The sequence below is a fragment of the Pogona vitticeps genome, chromosome 2 (assembly GCF_051106095.1).
Source record: "Pogona vitticeps strain Pit_001003342236 chromosome 2, PviZW2.1, whole genome shotgun sequence".
Lineage (NCBI taxonomy): Eukaryota > Metazoa > Chordata > Lepidosauria > Squamata > Agamidae > Pogona > Pogona vitticeps.
The window spans coordinates 125568363-125592003 of record NC_135784.1 but is presented as its reverse complement, the minus strand read 5'-3'; the positions used below and the strand labels follow the sequence as shown (position 1 = coordinate 125592003).

At 43.3% G+C, this 23641-nt stretch overlaps 1 protein-coding gene across 3 annotated transcripts in view; it reads left to right on the top strand.

Moving 5' to 3' along the window:
- The window catches only part of SHISA6 (shisa family member 6), a 373444-nt gene extending 360175 nt beyond the window's left edge, over positions 1-13269 (top strand). For 2 of the 3 annotated variants that reach the window (XM_020796348.3, XM_020796346.3), the window contains 2 exons: positions 4472-4624; positions 8468-13269. In XM_020796348.3, coding sequence (XP_020652007.3) covers positions 4472-4624; positions 8468-9021 — 707 coding nt within the window. In that variant the 3' untranslated portion in view covers positions 9022-13269. The remainder of the gene's footprint in view (positions 1-4471; positions 4625-8467) is intronic. The other variant, XM_020796347.3, reaches the window with a different exon arrangement.
- Positions 13270-23641: the final 10372 nt, after the last annotated feature.

The following is a 23641-nucleotide window of genomic DNA, read 5'->3' as shown; positions in this document are numbered from 1 at the left end:
CACTGTGCATATGAATACAAATGTGCATCTCTGTTATTATAGACCTTGGATTCTGATTTTAAAAAGAAAGAAAGAAAATCCAAGTGGCCAGTAAGACTGGGAGAAAGCCAACCAGTGAATACTCCCATTTTGCAAATGAGAAACAGTGAGGCTATTAGATAAATGATTAGCAGAGCTTTGTATAGTTTTGTTTTAGATTTTCATTTTGTTTTATATTGTTAAACAGTTTGAAGTCTAACATTGTAGTTTATCTATCAACAGCCTTTAGATTTCGGATGGGAAGATTTGTGCTTGTGATGTCATAGAGGTGGGGCAAGCATGGGTTGGGAGGGAACGTCTTTTCCTAGGCTTTGCATGGCTGCCATCAAGCTTGGAGCAAGAAAAAGTGTACTGAGGAGCAAGGCCGGTGCTCTACTTCCTGCCTTGCTCCAAAGATATGAGAAGCACAAGGTTGCCATGCCAACAAAGCCAGGAATGAGGGAAGAGGACAGACAGAAGCCCAGCAGGTGCACCAACAAGGACCTCTCCTGCCACTTGAATCAAAACGCACATGCGTGCAAACACTTTTGTGTGAACCCTGGGAGCCGTAGCGCCAGACGAGAAAAGGTATACAGGCTTTAAGGCTACAGACAGAAGTCAGACTTGCCGCTCCTCTAGCACCACCTATGTTGAGATTTGTCTCCTCCACACCTGGCGACCTGGAGCAACACAGCAATCGCCTGGGATTTCAGCCAGTGCCCTGACGTTGGCCTTCAGATCTGCCAGTAGACCTTGACCTACTTTCTGCTTGCCCTTGCTATAGGATCTTTTTTTTAAAAGTACATCAGTCGCCTGTTTTCCCAACCATTTCTCCTCCTCTTAGATCCAAGGGATTAGGAAGATATTTGGCACCCACTCACCTGAACTCGGGCTGTTGCTGTGCTTCTGTAGAGTACAACTGGGAAATGGGAGGGGGGGGAGCAGATTTGCTCCAGGTGGTTTAATGAGCATTGGGATTCTCACAGCAAGCCATCAGGCCAGGCACGTGGGTACTAACGAAACAAGCCATGGAGATGAGCCAGTAAATACTGGCTAGTCCCTTCATCTGGGAGACAGAGTCTGTGCCACTCCAGCTTTTTAAAAAAGCTACTGCCAAAAGACAGCTGGCATGCTTATAATCTAGTGGGAAATCCTAAAAGATCCCACTTTTGGGGAGGAGGGGTGCAAGTGGGGAGGGAGTCAGAACAGATGTGTAAAGAAGGGTCCTTTGATGGGCACAAACCTGAAGTCACCCTCCTTGTCCTTTTTGTTTCCTCATCATCCGAAGATTTGCTCACCGCAGTGGCTGCTGCTGTTTTCAAAAGTTCTTATCTCTGCCTATTTTAATACCTGAGCAGCTGGGTGTGATAGAAATGTTATAATTTGACAGCCTTTTCTCCTCCAGCCTGGGCTGATGAAAGACAATTTTAAACTCCAGCTTCAGTCATTTGATCTGATTTGCAGCAAAGGGATGTGATTTCAATACCAAGCAAATTCTGCAGCCTGCTGAGATCAGGCAGCAAGGCCCTCTTTCCTCCCAGAAGGAAAAAGGTTCACTCTGAGATTCCCACTTAGCCCTAAGGATCCCTGGGTGGCCTCAGGATCACCTGTGTACCTCATATCCTGAAGGAACTGAGGTTGTGAGATTCTTGAAGGAAATGCCAGAAATGCATTTAATCAAGTAGAAAAAAAGGAGTTATTTCCTCTACACGGCTGATTAAAGTCAGCAAATGTTGCCTTAAACAGTTTCTCTCTGTCTCCATTCCCTGCTCCCCACCCACCCCACACGCCACTTTCTAATCTTTTATGTAAGATGCACAGTCAGGTCTAGATTTGCACTAGGGCCATATAAGACATGGGGCTGGGAATGCTTTGACCCCTTTGGAAAGCCCTCAGGAGGTAAAGCAGGAATCTGGCTGTTGTACGTATATTGAAATCCTGTGGATGTTGTGGTCAGCTGAAGGCCTAGAAAGCCTGCAGGAACATGATGTCTTTTCTCTCTGCTTTCTATGTGCCAGCTCTCAGATTATTATTATTATTATTATTATTATTATTATTATTATTATTATTATTATTATTATTATTATTATTATTATTATTATTATTATTATTATTATTATTATTATGCAAGTGGGAAATGAATTCTGTTGAGAATTCACCACAATCCCAGTGCTCCCATAAACTCTGACATATTTTCTGGAATTCATGTTTAAATTCTTGCCTCAAAAGACCCAAGGATGGCAAAATATGTGACCACGGCAATCAGAGGCCACACCAGCATCTTTGGTGGTAGTTTTCCTGTGAAACCCTATGGCTGAGAGGGAGGATGAGGGATGTGGGAAATTTCTAGGACCTCCCAGCTCATTTGGTCTTGCGTGAGCTTAACAGTTCCCTCTTGACATTCACTGTAGTAAGTTAAATCAACAGGTTCCTCTAGCCCAGGGCTTTCTGCTCCAGCTGCTAGTGATCCCCCATGATCTTAGGGAGAGGTCTTTTCTAATAAACCTGACTGAGATCTATGACTCTAAGGAGGGGTTTTTAAGCAGAGGCTGGATGGCCATCTGTTGGGAGTACTTTGATGGATGTTCCCTCATGGTGGGGGGTTGGACTGGATGGCCTGAGTGGTCTCTTCCAACTCTATGTCTCTGTGAGGTCGGTTCAACTCAGAGGGAGGGGCACCTGTTCTTCATGTGAAAGATGTGCTCTAACCACTGAGTCATGCCCCCCAAACAGATTGCCAGTACAAAGTAACTCTAGTTAAGATGGCATTCTCTTGTCTTAGAATCTGAAGGGGAAGAATGAATAGCAGGAGTTGATGGGGTGGAAATTTAGGGCCTTCATTTGGTTCTGCTACCCTGGGTGGGGTGGGATCCTTCCCATCAGACAGATGAAAAGGCAGGAGTGATTGAGAAAGAGGTGGCCAGTTTTCTCAGTGGTTCGAAGATAGGTGGACTCCAGCCTTGACAAACCTGTGCCCATGGTCCTTGAGCCCCACCAAGAGCATATGGCTGCAGCCCTTTACGCACCTAATCTGAGAGCCAGCTCCTTGGAAAAAAAGGGGTTTAACTTTGGGTATACCTAGATGGAATCATGTCACAAGCCGATGGAATCAGTGCATCCTGTGATCAGCTGGGGCCAACACTTCTTCCCAGCAAGAAAGCTGTAGCCATCTGATTTAAAACACTGTAACTCGGATGGTGAGATGACAAATTGCAGTGCACGCTAGTAGAAAATTATGCCACGTTTATAGTGAACACACCTAAGGACTCCCTTTAGATGTAATCATTGCCATTATCACTGTAATTAAGAGCAATAATATTTTAATAATGAATCTCTGAAAATGAGTAATGAAGAGCCATTTATCCTAGTATTTGAATGAGGAAGGCAGGTTCAGCTGTTTCCAGTCTCTCAAAGTGGGGGAAGGCAGAACACACAGGTATGGGCAGTGGCAGAGGATTAGAAGTGAGCATCATCTGGGATCTGTGCCATTCTGATTGATTTGCTAAGCTGACTGACACCAGGAACAAGAACATCAATATGGCCTTCAGACAAGTCTGCAGGATTGCTAGCTGGGTCTTTCCTTGTGGTCAACTGAAACAGTGGCAGTTTTAAACCTGAGGTTGGGGGGTGATGTCATGCGAAATGACTGGGATGACTGTGGATTGAAAAAGGATTAAAGGAGACAGGAAATAGCTTTATAACTAAAGCATTTAAGCCAATTTATGACACAGTATTACTGTAACTGAAGTGTTCATGTAAAAAGTCTAAAAGCTGGTAAACGTGTAGTTGCACATGGTCCAACATTAGATTACAGGTGACCAGTAACAACATGTCTAGTACAACAGCAAGGAAGAAACATTCTTATTTTATCAAGTGATGAAAGGCTCTGGAGGTCAAGCTAGAAAAATTACCTTTGGAACTACAAGTCCCAGAAGAATCCAAAATGTGTTTCTGCCGAGCTGTGGTCCAGCTCCTACCACATTCATTGTGAATGCTCATTTGGTGTCCTTTATAGAGTAAATACAAGGCCTGTGCAAAGTGGGGGAGGGAAACACCTGGTCTACATGGAAAATTCAGCTAATGGGCAGGTCCTTTCATCTTCTTTTCACAAGTGATTCAGAGGCAGTGAGAAATGAGCAGCTGGAAGCTTGTTCACCTCCACCTGTTGTTCCATAACAAGATGTCTGTCTTCTTAGTGTCGGTTTGGCAGAGGAGCAAATGTACTGTGGGCTCTGGATCAACACACACTTCATGTATAATTGTAATGGACACCCAAGAAACCAATGATCTGGGTGTCTTGTTTGCAGCTGTGGCTAGTGTCAACTTGAATTACTTCATGATGGAAGACTGGGCCCACAGATGGATGCAACTCAGCCACTGCACCCCAAGTGCTATCTTCCTGTTCTTGTGGTGTCGCTTCGAAAGAAATCTTCTCTCTCTCTCTCTGTTGCAGAAAAGCCACGGATGAACAGCATCCTCACCTCTGCCACAGAGCCCTATGATCTGTCCTTCTCCAGGTCCTTCCAGAACCTCTCTCACCTCCCACCGTCCTATGAGTCTGCGATCAAGACTAACTCAAGTAAATATTCCTCCCTGAAGAGATTAAGTAGGTGTCTGCTTGTTTCATTATCTTACTACTTGGTGTGTGTGTTCAGGGCAAGAGCCTTCCCCCAGTCCCCTCTTCTCTTTTGCTTTCACCGCTTTTGGCAAAGGACCCTTCTTTCATTGTCCCTTCCCTCTGACAGGAGCTACCTACTAGTTTAGACCTTTTTCTTTTTCTTTAAAAGTAAGTTTTCTCCATACTTACCCACTGGCTGGATAGCTCAGTTGTTTAGGTAGCTGGCTGTGGAATCTGAGGTTGGGAGTTCAGTTGTGCCTCCTGCAAGGTAGAGCCAGCCTGTGTGGCCTTGGGCAAGCTGCACAGTCCCGAGCCTTCCCCAGAAGAAGAGAAAGCCAAACCACTTCTGGGTATTCTCTACCTGGAAAACCCTGGAAAGAGTCGCCATAAGTCAGAATTGACTTGATGGCATATGATTATTATTTTTCATACTTTACCCATCACGTACACATTCTTTGCTAAAGCTGTCAGACTTATACTCATTTGTTTCACCCACAGATAGTAACTGACCAAGCAGTTTGGCTAATTTATGTGCCCTTTCTCCAGAGAAACCTTACTTTGGCTCTTTCTCTATACTTGGAGACAAACAGTCCGCCATAAATCCTAAAGCTTCTGGCTCTAACAGTAACAACAGACTCCTTGCTTTGCCTTAGAGATCACTTGATTTTTACTAGGCCTGTACCCCAGAGTCTTACTAAATGGATATTTTTGGCACATCTGGGAGTATGTTATGAAGGATCAAATACCCCCAACATCAGCCCCTTACAAAGCACACTTTATATATGGGGGGGCAGGGAGGGTCTGAGATTATTTCAAGATTTTTCAGCTGCAGCAGAAGTGGGACTGCTTGCCGTATGTACTGCCAAAAAATGCCAGGATTGTTATTTCATTGCTCAGGCAAGTGGATGACTCACTTGACCTCCTATTGCAGTGTTGCTGCCTTTCAGCCCCTGAAAGACAAGAAGTGTGATCTGGACAGAGAGGAGCCTGGCTGATTGTTTATGCCTCCATGCAGCAGAGTAAGATCCCAGCGTGCTTACAGGAGCCAGTAGTAGGACTATCCTCCTTGGATCCCACATTATTGGACAATCACCAGTCAGTTTCTAATGTTCCATTTTGGGGCAAGGTGCTAGAACACATTGCAGCTTCTCAGTTCCAGGGGTTCCTGAATGATGCATATAATTTAGATCCATTTCAGTCTGGCTTGAAGCCTGGTTGTGGAATGAGAACTGCTTCACTCAGCTTGGTGGATGACCTGCGCTGGGAACTGGACAGTGGGAGTGCATCCCTATTGGTTCTGCTGGGTCTCTCAGTGGCTTTCAGAATCATCAACCATAGTATCATTCTGGTCCATCTCTCTGAGATGGGATTTGGAGGCACTGTTTTACAGTGGCTCTGGTCCTTTCTGGAGGGATGAACTGAGAGTGACTCCTGTTTGACACCCTGACCATGGGCTGGTGGTGTCCCTCAGCATAGAAGCTTATGCTATTTAACATCTACACGAAACTCCAGTATGTGGATGGCATCCAACTCCATTCTCTCCTTGCCATCTCAATCCAAGAAAGCTGTTGCAGTTCTAGATCAGTCTCTAGTGATAGTAGTGGACTGGATGAAGGCAAACAAACTGAAATTTAATCCAGACAAGACAGAGGTGCTCCTGATCAGTTGAACGATAGATCAGGGAATAGACTGCACCCTGTGCTGGATGGGATTACACACTCCTTCTGAAAACACAGGTGCGCAGCTTGGGGCTGCTCCTGGATTCTTCTCTGAGTGTGGATGCTTTGGTTTTGGCAGTGGCCAGAAGTTCATTTGCACAGTTAAAACTAGTATGCCAGCTGTGCACATTCCTTGAGAGATCTGATCTGGCCACAGTGGCACATACCTCAGTTACATCTTGGTTGGATTACTGTGATGCATTGTATGAGGGGCTGCCTTTGGAAAGTGTTCAGAAATTTCAGCAAGTCCAAAATGCCACAGCCAGATTAACTGGGGCTGGTTATTGGGAACATATAATTCCCCTGTTACAGCAGCTCAACTGGCTGCAGATCCATCTCCAGGCACAATCCAAAGTGCTGATTTTAACCTATAAAATCCTAAGTGGCTTGGGTCCAAGCTATCTAAAAGATCATATCTCCTTTAACGAACCTACCCAGGTATTAAAATCATCAGAAGAGGCCTTTCTCTGAGTCCCACCACCCTCACAGGTGTGCTTGGTGAGGATGCAGGAGAGGGCCTTCTCTGATGCTGCTTCCAGAGTCTGGAACTCCCTCCCACAGGAGGCCAAGCTGGTCCCATCTTTCCTGTCCTGCAAGCAATTAAAGACCTTTCCCTTCAGGAAGGCTTTTTCCTTTAAATGATTGGTTGACCAACAGGATTTTTAAAAGGGATTATTTTATTCTGTTGTTTTACTCTGTTTTTAATGTTGTTCTTATTATGAGTTTAAATATATCTGTTTAATACTTTTTAAATATTGTAATAACTTATTGTTTACCTTTCATTTTTGTTTCTTTTAATACTGTAATCCACATTGGATCCTTTAGGAGAAATGCGACATATAAATACAGTATATTAAATAAAATAAGAAATAAATAAATACAGTTCAGCCTGTGATAGCCACATACACCAGATTATCCAGAAGGTGCAGCTAGGCTGTCTTCTCTCTTTGTCATTACTATTATGATGTCATTTTATGACAGGCTGCATTTTTTTTTTCAAATGCTAGATTTTAAGCCAGAAATTAGGTTCTCTTTCTCTTCATCCTATCAGTCCTTTCCCTTCTGAACGACAGAATTAGTGAAGAATCTGCTGCTTATGGAGACTAATAATGATCTCTGTATATATTTGGGCACTTGAACTGTATTTTTAACCAAGAAAAACAAGGGAGGCAGAATTCCACACACTGGATGTTTAATGAAATATTTTATTGCTGTTGTGTAGTTTCAACATATTTAGCTTTGTTTCCCAGATCTATTAAAACTGTAGATGGAAAAAGTGAATCTTGGAATGACAACTCTTGAGATATCCCAGTCAGCATGATGACTTTTGTTGCCTCTGATCAATACCACCAAATTAAACATCTCATTGTCAAAAGGGAATATTTGGGATTAGAAAGCCCATTTCAGAAATCCTCAGCAGGATGATCTTCCCTCCCTTTCTATCTCCAGTTTGTAAAGCCTGCGTGCTATAGTGGAGAGAGTATTGAACTAGGACTTGGGAAACCTGGGTTCTAATCCCTGCTCTGCTATTGAAGACTCATGGGGAGGGCACGAATTAAACCACTCCTTAAATATCTGACCTACACTGAAAACTTTATTAGGGTTGCCATAAGCCCAATGCAATCAGATGGCACGAAGCACACATGCATCCCCAAAATAGTACTTTGAAACATGGCAGGTTTAAGAGGTTTCAGCCACTACCGTTATTAAGCTGAAGTACCGTGAGCATGTGAAACATTTCAAAGACAATATAATTCTCTTCTCTGGCTTTTTGTTCTAGCAGTTCAATCTGTTCTGTAACTATCTGCGATGAACGTTAATCAAGCGTGGGCATACAAACAGCTCCTTAAGAAAAATGCCACTTCTCATTGCGCCTTGAGTTCATTTAGCAGCTCCATTTGCTCAAGCAGCAATTCAGATGCAAGGGCATATTCTACAGCTAGAGAAACCCTTATTGTGGCTAATGACAAGTCGTAATGCATTTAGCGTCTGCCCTGTACTCTTGCCATTCTGTAGACCTCCTTTTCTTCTGCTTCTTCTTTTTCCCTTTCCCCTTTTCCTCCTGCGGCTCTTGCCCTTAACTCTGTCTCTTCTTTTTCCTTGCCCGTTGCAGCCGACAAGGAAGCTGAGGAATATTATTCCAGGAAGAGGCACCTCCCAGACTTAGCAGCCAGAGGGACTCTCCCTCTCAACGTCATCCAGCTATCCCAGAAACAGACCACGCCAAGGGAGCGGCCCCGCCGCGTGTTGCGGGCCATGTCCCAGGACCGAGTGCTGTCCCCAGAGAGGGTGATGCCGGAAGAGTTCAGCATGTCTTACGAGAGGATCCTTTCGGACGAACAGCTCTTGTCCACTGAGCGCCTCCACTCCCAAGACCCGCTCCTCTCTCCAGAGCACTCAGGCTTTGGGGAGCAGTCCATGTCCCGGGCTTTGTCTCACTCGGATGTCTTTGTTTCCACACCCGTCTTGGATCGTTACCGGATGACTAAGATGCACTCCCATCCCAGTGCCTCAAATAACTTGTACAACACCTTGAGTATGAACCAAACTTCTGCGAAGCGCCAGGCATTTGCCTCCCGGCGGCACAACACAGTGGAGCAGCTACATTATATCCCAGGACACCATTCCCATTACCGCACAGCCAGTAAGACAGAGGTGACTGTTTGATCAGAGACACTGTGTGCTGTAGATAATGATCCACTGAGGTGGCTTCAGTGCCCTACACTGCAGTGGCCTTATGGCCAAGATGACCTCTAATTCCATGTCTGAAAAGGCAGACTCTTCCGACAGTCCTGTCTGTGTTGTTCCAATTTATTAAAAAAAATATCATCTACATGTTATTGACATAAAGAGGGAGGGATGATACAGGTAAGGTTTCCTCACATGCTCAGTTTCTGTCAAAGAAAGCCATACTAGATTATGGTTCCTTCAAGGGCTTGCCTGCACATATTTGCTAGTGTTTGTCAAGCTAGGACATTAATGCCCAGTTTGACAAACTGAGAAGAAGAGTATCATTCAAAATTGACATCAAATTACAAGTTCGACAAGCCATCTAGCTGGGCACACTGGGATCCCATCTTGATCCCAGGGCTTCCTTGCAGTTGAATTTTACCCAAACGGCCCAGCTGCAGTCCTGGCAATTCTAGCTATGGTCCATCCTGGGAGTTAGAAGGTGGTCATCCATTTTGACATAAGCATCATTCTCCATGGTCCTTGGAGAAATTATAGTGGCAAATCCTATTACATGGTTAGCAGATTTAGAAGATGTGATTGCCATGGTCAGAAACCACCGTGTTTTCCACATAACTGTGAAACAGAACTACTCCAGTGCCTATAAATTGCAAGTTGTCTGGATGGTAGAAGGGATGAGATGGATTTGTTTATAAGCACAATTCTTCTGACAAGAGTTTGCCAGTGTTTCCCCTCCCCACATATTCTTCTGTCTATCCTCATATATTTAGATCTCCAATGTGTAAATAAAACAACATGTTTTAAAAAATGTTTTTTTTAAAAAAGGAAGTAGGGCAGCATTGCTTCTCTCCAAAAAAGGCTCCAATGTTTCACCCATTTTTACACAACTTAACAGCACACACTATTTGAATGTCCAGAATGAAGTTGTCCATGTGATAGACAGATGTGAAATAGCTGTAGTCCAGTTTCCATTCCATGAGCTATTGATCACAATTCAGACTGTGTTTGGTTTTCTGCCTGTCTGTGGCTTCCTTCAAGGTAGCCTTGGGAGGTCCTCAGAAAAACTAGCCATTATAGCTATTTTCAAAGCATTTTCATTTCCATCTGGACCAATAACACTTGTGAATTGCTAGTCTTGCTGCATCTCAGACAGGTGAAATGCACGAGCATCTCACGTACCAGTTGGGCACATGGTACAGCCACTGTATGGTGGTAATTAGACACTAGGTGTCTGTGAAGCCTTTCAAAGAAATGATGTAGGTCCAACATTTGTTGGATTTTGTAGTTGGGACAGATGCTCTTCCTAATTATCATACACATCAAGACATTCCATTTTTCAGCTAGTTGAACAGCTAAATGCAATAGATGACCAAAGCTGTGTCATTCTGTGAAAGGTTCTTTCACTCTATTATGTACTCACATCTCCATGTTACAGGCACACAAACCAATTCTGGAATGTTTGCATCAAATAGCATCCCACAGGGTGCAATAGTCAAAGGCCTCAGACATGAACACAGAATTTTCCAAGCAGTTCCCAAAATTCCTCTTCATCAGATATCTCTTAAAGTGACTTTGCACTTGGAGGTAAACATGTAAAAAGTCATACCCTGTCCCTTTTAAATAATATGACTGTTTGTAGCATCAGGAAAAAGCAGCCATGGGGTTGCTTTTTGCTGGCATGTTGTTTGTAGATGCCAGACGGGAGCCATAAGAAATACTGTGCTTTGTTTAACAGAAACTGGGCTGGGAAGGAAAAACAGTGTTGGCCATATAACTCAGCTGTTGCTTGTATCCTGTTCTCAGGAGACAGATGTGAAATTTGAGGTAGTTAATGTAATGTGCATAAGTGAGGGAGCCACAGACAGTGAGGGAGGCAGTTTTCAGTGCTGTTGTCTTCAAACATCTCTGGTGCCAGACAATATGGACTCTGAAAGGTTGATGTCCAACTCAGTTACCTGCTCTGGTACCCATAAGAGTCCTGAGGCTATGAATCCTTTCACATATACAGCTTCAGTTTTTCACGAGACAGACTGAGTATTGATAAGAAGGATGAAACATTCATCACTGAGAATAGCTGTGGGCCTATGACTCACTGAAGCAATAAGCCAAAGGAAGAACTAATTACAGGAGGAGAGCGATACACAAGGTAGTGCGAGAGGCTTTGGCATTTACCTGGGAGTTGGTTTTCCAAAGTCATGCCACAGATTATACCCGAGTTCCATTCCAATGGAATATACAGGTACCCACCCCTCCAATACTGCATGGCCCACTTCCAAGCCATCTCTGCTCTCCTATATTGACACAACCATTTGCAAAGCCATGTTGGTAGCCAATCTTCCTGTTTGTCAGGCTTTCTCTATATATCTCACAGCTACCATGGTTGTTCCCAGAAACGTTCGCTCTGTGACAGAAGAGGTATTCCTTTGCTATAATGTTATGCAACGGTGTGGCCCCACCCACCCATGCAGACGTGCTTTTTGGTGGAAGCCATGTTGCTTACATGACATACAAAGTAGGCCACAGTCTCTCCGCCACCAAAATGTCTTACATGAAGGATGGATACAGTCTTCTGTGCAGGCCCTCTGAGACCTCTCTGGGATGCTATTATTGATAGCACATTTGTCTAGGATTTGATGCTGTGCTTGAAAGCTATGGATTGAGTAGTCGCTATAGGTGAGTAGCAGGAAATGGGGAACAGTTCTGATTACTTTGTCTCATTAGCAGGGGCTTCCATTTTGTCCTGTGCTCTGAAATTGAGTGCCTCAGCTGGAGAACTCATCTGAAATCCAGTTCAATTTTGGAAACATATTCCTAATATCTAGTCTAACCCCAGTGAACCTGATTACTACTACTCTGTACTGCTAATGGTTGCTTCTCCATTATTGCTTGGGAAAAGTGGAGCTCATGCTAGCTTTAGCCTTGCAAACAGTATAGATGGGGAAAGCGTCCTTTGGGTTTTGGGGATAATACATCTGGCCTGAGTAAGGCAACAGGGGAAGGGTTCCTCTTTTCTCTATAAGGAGATTTATCTTCTTTCTTTCAATTGTATAGTGCCCAAGGCAGCACAAATAGGTTTGTTTTTTTATGGATTTTTTTAGAGAAAGGCAAATTAAACTGTCCAAAACAATTAAACACATACTATGAGATCCAAAATAATGCACTTAGGAACAGCAGAAATGCCTATTCTCTAATCAAAAGAATAGAATGCTTCAGACTGTTGATTAAAAAAATTGAAGTCCCAACTAGCAAATTTCCAAGTAGCATTCAGATAGACGTGGGGGGGATGGGTAAAAATAGGTGCCTCCTGTATGCTTTTGTATTACAATTCCCACCGTCTCTTACTTGGCTGTGCTGGTTAGGCTGACAGAAGCTGTATGCCAGAACCACCTAGACAGATACTCTTGCCAGACACTCTGGGCCAGATGGATGCTTGAACAAGTGGTTGGTCTCATGGTGAAAAGGAGCAGGACCCTTGGGCTGCAGGCCTATAAAGCTATACACATATCTTTCCAGAGGAGAGTCAGCAGCATAAGATTGTGCTAGTGCAAAAAAGGGGGGTGGACTTGGTGGCTCCCCTCCAGATGTTGGACAATAGCTTCCCTTATCCTGACCTGCAGGGATGACAGGTTAGGGCTGATGGGAACTGGTGTCCGATTGTAGCTGTAGAGCCACTGCTTTCCCATACTGCAAGATATGTGTACAGCTGAACAAGCAGAACAGTTTGGGCTAAAAAGGATTTTAAAAGAGCTTACCTGTTGAGCTCTGCAAGTGGCTGCAGGGCAGATGTCAAGACCATCTCTAGCAACAGTGCGTACACAGGTCTTCTCCGCAGAACCAGTCACTCTCTCTTTATTATTTGCTTCACTTGCATTCAGAAACATTGAGAGCTAGAGAACATCCAAGCAGAGCCCACATTACAGAAATGGAACAGCTCAAGATGTGACGACACAACAAACATCATCTTAGAGCATCGCGAGACATTGTATGCTTCTGTACTTTGGCTCACCCAAATTTGACAAGAAGTATACACTCAAGTTCTAAGATGATGATTATGATGATTAATTGGGAACTATAGTTATGCATCCAGCTCTCCAGGAGAGTCTTTGCACAAAAGATGTGCTTGTTGCATTTTACTTTTGAAGGATTTTAAAAATCTACCTACCCATTTATTTTATTTTATTTTTATTTTTATTTTATTTTATTGCTGCCATCTTTCACACAAAATTTTCCAGGGCTGTGCTACATCAAAGAGTTGAGCTCCACACACACAAGAACTGAGAAGGTACAAGGAAGCCTGGACTTCTACCCTTGGTTGGCTTCCAACATACCCTGCAATAGTTAATAAGGAGTTCTAGTCCAATAGTATCAGCAGGACCACTGCCAAGCAACATATTCTGCTGGATTTTCTTAAAAGTTATTTATCAGACAGCAAAAGAGGGAGAATGGGAGAGCAAGAAGAAAATGAGAGTGAGAGTTTATAAGAATTGCAATTCCTCAGAATAAACAGACCGAAGTCAGTCCTTGAAACAAAGAATTATTTTAATGATCCTTGCGTATCACACCCACATCTACAGGAAGATTAGTTTCCTCAGTGCAGCAGTCTGTGTTTCATTGAACAAGGATAACATAGATATAAACATATTTCAGCAAGTCAGGGTCCTTTTCTTCTTCATATATTGTCTAAGAAAGGGGAGGGTAAAAAAGTGCAGGAGGCATTTTGGCATTTCCATGATTCCATTCCAAGTGCTCCCTCAGTTTACCAGCACTTCCAGGACACACGTATAGAACAACATTCATAGACCTAGATCTCTAACTCCTGAAAATGATCATTGATGCAGCAAAGGGAGAACTCTGATGGAACAGTCAAACGAGTGGAACATTTTTGCTTTGCTTACAAACAAAAGAGTTTGTAAATGAGCTCACCCCAAACAACCAAAATTGGGAAATTATGCTTTGGACCTCTTTACAGAAGTCTTGCCACAAAATACTAGTCCCACCCCCTCCTACATCAACATCTCATTTCTTTACATGATCAAATGTTAAATCAAAATGTTAGTCTGGGGCTGAAAGGAGCTGAAAGCAGAAGGGAGCAATGAACCCCTCTGATAGTGGTTCCTTTTGTAAAAAAAGGTTACCATGTGGAGATTATTCTCTTGGGCCTGAAAGACCAGGTAGAGGTCCACGTGCAAAGGAGCAGGAGGGCCATCGTAGGGCTGTGCTCTTGAGATAACAAGCAAGGGGTCTGGTCCATATCATCCTTTTCAATGCACAAGGGTTCTCGATTCAAACCAATCACCCAAATAACTCATCCTGGGTGCTCTTGACTCTGTGAAATAGATGTTTCTCGGAAGTAACCCTCTCGTGAAAGCTGAGTCAGGGGAAGAAAGGAAGGCACAGGGATCTGGAAGACTTTAGGAGAAAGTGAATTTATACACTACTGGAAAAGCTGTAGCAATAATTTTGGATTGGGCTGTTTCTCAAAAAAAAAATTATAGTTGCCTGCTTGTTGAATGCTCACTGCTAATCAGTAAGAAGATTCAGGTGTAGAGGCAGCAGGTGGCCTCAGTTGTATTTCATCAGCTGAAGGCCTGTGGGAAGGGAAACAGATATATTCTGTTCATATAATATTTATGTAAATCTGGGGGTGGGAAGGGATAAAAGATCCATTATCTCATTAGTTAGCAAAAAAAAAAAGGCATTTGGTGTCTCTTTTGTGACCTTTCATGATTTGTGGAAGTTCTCACCATTGGTGCAGAACGGCACCTTACTGTTGCTCTAACCACATGCTTTGCAGCTGCTTCTTCCAGACTCCATCCCACCCGCTGAGGAGAGATCCCTTCACAAGAGTCTCTCTCCTCTGGGGAAGCCAAGTCGTATAATAATCAGCTTCATTTGGGGATACTGTTTCCGGAGGGGAAGGTTGATTGTCTGACCCTCATTGTGCTTCAGCCCGGTTTATGGAATCCATGTGTATTCTCCTGTAGTACTGAGGAGGAGGTACATTTGCATCTGTATCTTTGCACAGACTCTCGGTTATGCATTAAGCTTCAAGGCAGCAGTATTTGATTGTTTTTCTCTGTATTATCCTTGTTGTTATACTTACCTGTAAAAGCACATTCTGTAGGTACTGTAAACAAAACTATTACCAGTTTAGTAAAAATTTAGAGTCTTAAGGATTTTTTCCACTTTTGTCAGTAACAAATATTTATGGAGTCAAAAATAAAGCAATTTCAGCAGAAAAAAAAAGTCATGGTCTCTTTTTATACATGTTCGAGAAACCCAAACAGAGGTATTTCATAAACACTTTTGCAAACACTGCGAGCAAAGAGTGTCAGAGTAATAATATATTATCATTAATAGACCATGTTGTAATATGAAAGTAATATAATGGCTAGAATCCTGATGCTTATGCTCACCAGTTAGCACAAGTTTCCAATGCAAATTGTCACAAGTTAAGTCAGCGTAGGCATTTGCAGCCACACACCAGCCATGTTACTCAGCACTTTTTTAACTTGTTAATGTTTGCAATAAATTGTGCTGCACCTATAGATACTGATTTCTTAATCAAGCCATGGGAAACTGGAGGCAGCACTGCAAAAGCAAGTTTCAGAAGCTGCACAAAATTTCAGCAACCAGATAACAGCACACCACATTCAGGATATCTGTGAAGATTCTCAGTCATCCAGGTGAGGTTATCTGAAAGCTGAGTCATGGCAACTGGCCTTCTTTCTTGTTAGGTTGAAATGTTTCGCTACTCATCCAAGTAGTTTCTTCAGAAACTCTCCTCAGACTGAAGAAGCTACTTGGATAAGTAGTGAAACATTTCAACCTACCAAGAAATCTGAGTCAGTTGCCATGACAGCTTCCAGACCACATTCAGGAATATTCTCCATTAAAAAAAACTTTCAAGATCTCAGATTATAGCTCAAATTATATCCAGAGGGGCATCATTTTAGCAAGTAATCATGACCCCACATGTCTACTACTGAAAAGCTACTCACGTCATCCAGGAAAATCAGAAAGCCCTGACAGTTACTAACATTAGCTAGTGTTGTCTTTAGGAAGCTATGGTCCTACACAGTTCTAAAGCTGCAAGCAGTGACGACTGCTCCCTTTTTGGCTAAAACAATTCAATTTTTAGTTTCCTGACTATTCAAAGGACACATAGTGCCAGCCTCATGGATTTTAGTCTCCTTCTTTCCACTGATACAGTATTTTATTGAGTTGGGTGCCTTTGTTCAGACAACACTGAGACCATCTTTCAGCCCATTGCCTCTCCCTATTTATTCATGTTGCAGAATAATCTATATATACATGTTGCAGAATAAGGCATAGATCTTTATACCAGGTCAAGCCTAGCAGATTGTATGTGACCATCCTGTGACATAGGAACCACACAGCCCTGGTACCAAATGTTTATAGCATTCCTGGACATGAGCAAGAGAACCCCAGGGCTTGGGAAAAGTTACATCTTGAAACCAGAATCTCATAGCTAAACTACCTTGCAAATCCTGTAGTTCAAAAAATTAGTTTTTCCAAGCTCTAGGGTGTGTTTCCCTGCCTATATCCCTCATATTGTGGTTCTGCGTGCTTCCCAACTCAAGAGAATATACATGGAACAGAAGGCAAGGTAGTCCCTTTAAGCTGCAATGCTCAGCAGAGTAGCATGACCTCATTACCTGGCCTTGGCTTGTGGTACATTTGTCAGAAAAAGGCGGGAGGGTGGCCAATGCCAGCGCTACACTTGGTCTTTCAGCAGCTTTGGATGCAGTTGATTAACAGTACTGGTGGCATGGCTGTGGCCCTAACATCCACAGTCCTGCAGTTGAGTAGTGCCATTCATTCTGTTCTTCTGCTCACTCCCTTTTGTCAATGGTTTTCCTCCCAGATTTATAGCACAGCACCTGGATTTGAACTGGTCAAGGGAACCAGAAATGTTTAGAAAGCTTTCTACTGTGTCTGCAACATCCACACCAACTAGAAGTGACACAAGTGACCTTCCATTGCCCTTGCCAATGGTCTATGAGGGGGAAAAGCACATCAGAAGAACTAATGCTGCTAGTGAAGGTTTATTTCAGAAACACTGCGCACAGGCAATCTGATGGGCTTGTGTCTGCCCTGTGCTGTTGTTCCTTTAGTGGGTGTGGGTGTGTTTTTAAGTTGAAGTAAGTAAGAAATCCTACCAATATGAGGTATAACAATAAATTAAACCAGCCCTTTCTACCTTTGCTCTGAGCTCTGTGTAGCCTGAGAAGCACCAAGAGGACAACACTCCAAACTCTTGCTGTGATAAATTGGAGGGATTTTTGAGAACAAAATGCTTCTTGGATATGAAGCATTTAAACTATCAGTTTCCTGTGTGCCCATCAAAACCACACAGAGATCAACGTGTGTACATATTCACTAAATATACACTAATCGCACTTGAAAGAGAAACACAACAGATAGTACTCCTCCTTGCTTGATTATGAGGAATATGGAAGCCCATCCCAACCTTTGTCAGCCACCCTCCTTTGGATGGCTACACAGTTCCTGTGATGAAAGAAAAGGAAGCCCAAGGACTACTAATATGGAAGAAGGGACTGCCATTGTAATTTTTTTTAAAGAACAGAAGTATCATTCAAATTAATTAGGCACCAGCAGCCCCATCATTTCTATTGTCATTTTAATGAGTGAAGCTTTCCATCAAAAGCCTCCTCACAGACCTAGTGCCAGTCAACCAATCTTGAATTAATGCAAGTTTTTGGATTAGATCCAGAATCTGCCTTTTCTGAACAATAACAACAAAAGAGCTTCTGCTCACAAAAGGTGCCTCTACTCATATGTTGGCAGCCCACCTCCCCTCCCTGGAAAACACAGATAATTCCATACCTTAAGGTGGCAGAGAGTAATCATCTGGTGCTAAATGAGGCTGTTTATATTCTAGAGGTCTCTAATAGTTGAGTTGCCATTCCCTTGTTGAGATTGTTTTTGTACCTCTTGCCCAGCACTTTCATTTGCCTTCTGACCTTCCCTCTCATTCTGAATCCTGTGCAGGCAATGGTCCCTTTGGCTATAGCAGATAGAAGAGGAGGGTAGGGAAAATACTAGACTCATTTCATTAAAAAAAGTTTGGAGATAATCCAGTGCAGCTCCTGCTAGGAAGGGTGACAGATGGCATTCCAGCCTCTGCTTATAGAGCTCCAGCAAAAGAAAATCAACTTACTAGGGAAATCTGTACTTGCACATAGCTATTTTTGACGCTTTGGGGAAACTCTGAGTTGTCATCCACATTTTTTACATATGGGGAGGAGTGGAGGCTTTCACTGCACAGAGTAGTATTGTGTGCCACAGTTGCCTTCGGCCAGAGTTTCTGGCAGTCTTCACCACCCTCCAAGAGCATAGAAATGGATGTTACTAATTCACCATCCTCAACCTTCTCATTCTCCCTGACTGGTCTTTAGCAGCCCACACGCTCTGGCCCAAACAACTTGACTTTCCTCTCTCTTTTTTTCACCTGAGTTTCTTTGCGACTTATTTCCAGCCTCTAAGGAAACAATCTGTAACACTTTGAATTGCATGGGTCATTGTGCATTAGGCCTGCTCTTAAACTACTGAGCTGCTCTAATGAGCCTAATGAAGGCACTGGTGGGTGTAGGAAAGACCCAGGTGCTGAACAGGTACTAAGAGAATAACCAGTCCTCTTCTCCAGTCAGTAAATCAGCCATTTCCCTATACTTTGTACCAGAACACTTGTAACATCTCACAAGTTCTTCTTCATTCTACCCAGCTTTGAGGGTCAGCTGTTGGCCGGGCTAAACCTTGAGACCTTGAAACCTAACGAGGCATTGTGTGGAGGGCTGAGGCTACTACTTCCCAGTGGGGCAGAGAAGAGTAACCAGGATGGTGAGGAGTCTGGGCACCCAATTCTGAAAGAAACATTTAAAGTATACTTAGGGTATACATAGCCTGGGAGAGGCTATGGATGAAGATTAAGGGGATGGATGGGTTCATGACGTTAGTCTTCATGTATGAGAAGGGCTGTTATCCACAAGATACGGCAAACTTCCTCTCTGCTCCTTTACGGGACAACCCTAGAAGTGGTGGGTGAAAACTTCATGGAAGAAGACTTCAGCCGGCCATTAGGAGAATCCTCCTGGGAGGGAGAACTGTTTAGCAGTGGAACAGACTTGCCTTAGGAAGCAAAGCAGAAACCAAGATGAGCCTTAAAACACTGAAAGGGCAGTTCTGAATGTAGAAGGATGCAACGCACGTCAGCAAATTATAAGCTTTCATGCTTCTCTTTTAACACCAGAGGCATCTGTTTTCTCCCTATGTCCTAGGGTCTTCCTTCATGTTGCTTCCTTTGCTAGCTGCTTTTACCTCCTTCCTCCATTTTCTGCACCCTGAAGATAGATCCAGCTTCATGGTACATATTAAACCCATGAACTTTTTTTTTACTTGCCTTAAGCAAGAAGCCTCCAGATTGATCGTTTTCCTTTTCTTTTCCCAAGGGGGCGGTAAGACTGGGCAGATCTCTTCATGCTTTTCTCACCACCAAAAAGGAACAACCAAATTCCAAATCCCTTCAACCAAAACATTCATGGCATGTGGATCATGGCTGCATGTGGCCTTCCAGCTGCAGTTCACCTACAGTTCCTACCATCCCTTGCCAATGGTTATGCTGCCTGGAGCTGCTTTATGGGAATTGCAGTCCAACAACTTTTAGAAGGGTACACTTTGCCCACTCTTGATTTCAAGGCAGATATGCAAATAGCTTCTTGTGACTCTCTTCATTTAAGTTATTTCAGTGGCCAAATGGATATCTGGCAAGGACTCCTCTCTGAATACTATTTTTCACTGCTAAGAAAGCAGAATGGAGAGAGACAACACGCTACCAGCACAAAAGCACAAAGCAACCACTGATTTTGAATTAAAATAATTCTTTACTTTATGCCATGATTGTTCTGTGCCCATGCAGGCCTTTTGTCAATCTGTAAATGACAGTGATTTGATGCCATCTAATTAATGAACCCTGAAAATTAACCATATCTCAGTAATAACATGACTTCTGGTATCTAGCTTATATAAGCATGCATCTCCACATTCCACTTGACTTATATTTTTGAGGCAATAAAGATCTACTTTGTTGATACTACCTGGAAATTTTATTTTACTGCTCTTACTTTCTTCTGTGGGGGTTTTTTATGATTATTGTTATGATTTACTCTTGTTGCTGCTGCTGTGTTGAATAAACATTGTTAACTTGATGTGAGCCACCGTAAAGTGGGAATACAGTGCATACATTCTTAACTAAGTTGACTGCCAGTGCTGGTAGTTAGCATTCAAAGCTGCTTCGAGACTGAATCGCACAAGGATGGATGCCTACTTCTGTTACATGATCTCGCTCTTGTGCCTTGAATTGCTGCATCAAAGGGAGATTTTTGTGACACAGTTTCTTCAGTCTTAGCGAGGCAGTGCTGAGATGAGTTCAATGGCACCAGTACACACGATGGGCAGCAAAGTCCCATAACACATAGAAGTCCCCCAGCCACACACCCTTGGGCTAGTCCAGACCAAGGCATTTGCTACCCAAGGGAAATAACAAAATTACACTGTCAATTCAAAAAGCTTGGTTGGACTGGCAGTGGAATCTGACTGTGACCCTAGCAAGAGGACAGCATCCATTGCAGCACTTGCAAATAGCAAAATAGTCCAGGAGGCTGAGGACAGCCCAAAGGATCCACCCAGGTCTGCTGTCTAACACCTTCCCACTCTTCATCAGCCACTCCCTGAGATCACTCTCCTGCTCTACCTAATGGTAGGACTAGCCTTGCATTGGCAATCTCTCTGATACAAACCACCAGTCCACCTTGTTTTAAGCTGATCCCCTGGAAGTCCAGGCTGTGCCCTGAACAGGCTGGGAGCCATTCCTCTCCTGAAGGACACCCCATTGATTTTATGTCTGCCACTTCCCTAGACTCTCATTACAAATGGCTTGGCAATTGTTCTTTGGCATCACTCGCTCTCTTGGGCCAAGGCTTTATGACATGATGCAGACGTTTTGTACAGCATTTACCCCCACAGTTGCTGGCAATGGGAGGAAAAAAAACACAAGATGGAAGAGGGATTTATCCTGATGTGACCTTCATTGTAGCCAAATACCAGCACCATGCATAGAAGGGGGGAAAAATCTCCAACCCTTCTGATAGCTAAGAGAAAATAGCTCCACAAGAGGAAGAACAGGACCATCTCCTTCTGCTGGCTGCTGAAAACAGAGTCCCAATCAGCTCTCAAGAGCTGGATTCCTGCTTCTAGTGTAAGACAAGCACGGAACATGGAACTTGTGGGGTGCCAACTGGAGTACTTCCAGCCTTTCCTAGGTGGACCAGTGTACAACATATAGGTTATTATGTGCCCTAAATGGGCAGGAAGAAGGAAGGAACAAAATGAAGCAGAAGTGTCTTTGGAAACAGCTTCTTATTTCTGTCCTGGATGCAGTTTTGCTCTGTAGCTCATACTTCTAATGATAGCAATGATGATGGCGACAACTAACAACAACAATGCTGACATACCAACTTAAAGCATCTCTTTCCAGGGCTTTCTTGGTAGAGAGAGTTATCTGAAGTGGTTTACCATTCCCTTCTTCTGGGAGAGCCCTGGGACTGTGCAGTTTGCCCCCAAGGCTTCACAGGCTGGCTTTTCTTCTTAGAGGCACAGCAGAGAATTGAACTCCCAGATTCTGGCTTCGTAGGCAGATTCCCAACTCACTGAGCCATCTGAACAATCCTGATAGTTCTTACTACCATCCTTAATAAATAGATCATCAGACTTCCTGAGGGACAATGGGTTGCTGCTGGCACACTTATCGTCTCATGAACAGGTCCATTTCCACTGACCCTGACTGAAAGTCCCTCTTTGGAAAAATGGTGAGGTCTCAAGCAAACTTTTTCCCCATACGTGATTGATGGAGCAACAGGACAAGAAAGTGGATTTTCTGAACTGAAAAGGGAGCACAATAAAACCTTTAATCTCTGTGATGAGTCAGCCTTTCCTAGGAAATTTCAAAACAGGGAGATATTTGACTATCTTGAGGACGACAGAGAGGCTAAATTGCCTTTGAAGGGCATTATCTCTAAGGGAATTTTTCACTCTGGTGAATGCTAGTCAATCCCCTGCCCTCAGAAGGCATTTTGGTGGTGGCAAGCAAATTTTACCATGGACTTCTCAGTTTAAAATTGTGTGTTTCATTTATGTTTTCAATTTTATTAGTTAATATTATCTTATACGGCATTGTAGTTTTGTTTTACTTTGTGACCTGCCCGGAAAATTCCTGTTATGAGGCTGCTATATTGAAAAAGAGCTGGTTGTGTAGTTCAGTTAGGCATCTGGCTGTGGAGCCAGAAGTTTGGAGTTCAGTTCCTGACTGTGACTCCTGTGAGTAGAGCCAGCCGGTGTGGCCTTGGGCATAGACTTCACAGTCCCAAGGTGTCCCCAGAAGAAGGAAAGGGTAAAGTACTCTTTACCTTGTAAATCCTGAAAAGGTAGAAATCAAGTCAGAATTGACTTGACGGCAACAATTATTATTATTATATTGAAAAGCAAACAAATAAACAAACAGGTGTTGTTTTTCTTGAATTTGTACCACTGAACTCCAAACTGGAGACTCAAAAAGTGCCACTACTGTGCTTTCTGACCCACAGTAGAGAAGGTTGTTAACGGGGTTGCCACCTTTTATTTTTGTGAGGCTTCAGAGGCACAGTATGACAGGACAAAATGCAGCACACTGAACTTTCCCTTCCTCACTGAGGTTCCATGCAGAGAAAAGTTTTACAGAATGAATTTCTTCCTGTCATGGGCATGGGAAAGTCCTGGCAGGGGAGAGGGGGAAATCATTGGTACTAGGTTGTGAGCAAACGTTAAAAAAAAAACCTCAGCTGCCTGCAAACCAGAGAGACTGGTGGCGAATTATGCAAGCCTTCTTGGGGAGGCTGAATTTCCTGACTTCTGCCTTTCCCTACTTAATTTCCCAGCAGGGTTATGTGATACTAAGTGGTATAAGCAGGCTTCAGAGTTTGGAGGAGAGAAGAAAATTAAACACCACCCAGCTGGCAGCAATCAACACCTTAGAAATGAGTTCCTAGTTATTGTTCTTCCACAAGTACACAGCAATGGCAATCCTTTGGGAATTCCTATGATGGTGGCCATACAGAAATGAAGGGAAATCGTACCATTTCCCAGAGGATTGATCATATCTGTTTTGGTGGGTTTACCCACCTCTCCTAAACAACATTTCCTGCATGCTATTGCACAGAAAAAGTGGTAGGGTGGGTTAGGGAGGTCAAAGGAATTAGTTGAGTTTGTATCCCTCTATGGAATTCATCTACTAATGCCTGCTCTAAAGTGATAACCCTATTTTAGAGGATTCAGTCAGCTCCAGAAATGTTCCCAGAGAACTCCTGGACATTTCCACACATTCTCTAGGCCAGTGGTTCCTCAGAGGTCCTTGAACTAAAACTCCTAGAACCCTTCACTCCGAGCTATGCTTGCCAAGATTTCTGGGAGTTGTAGTCCAAGAACCTCTGGGGACTACTTTAAGAAAACATGTCTGGATCTT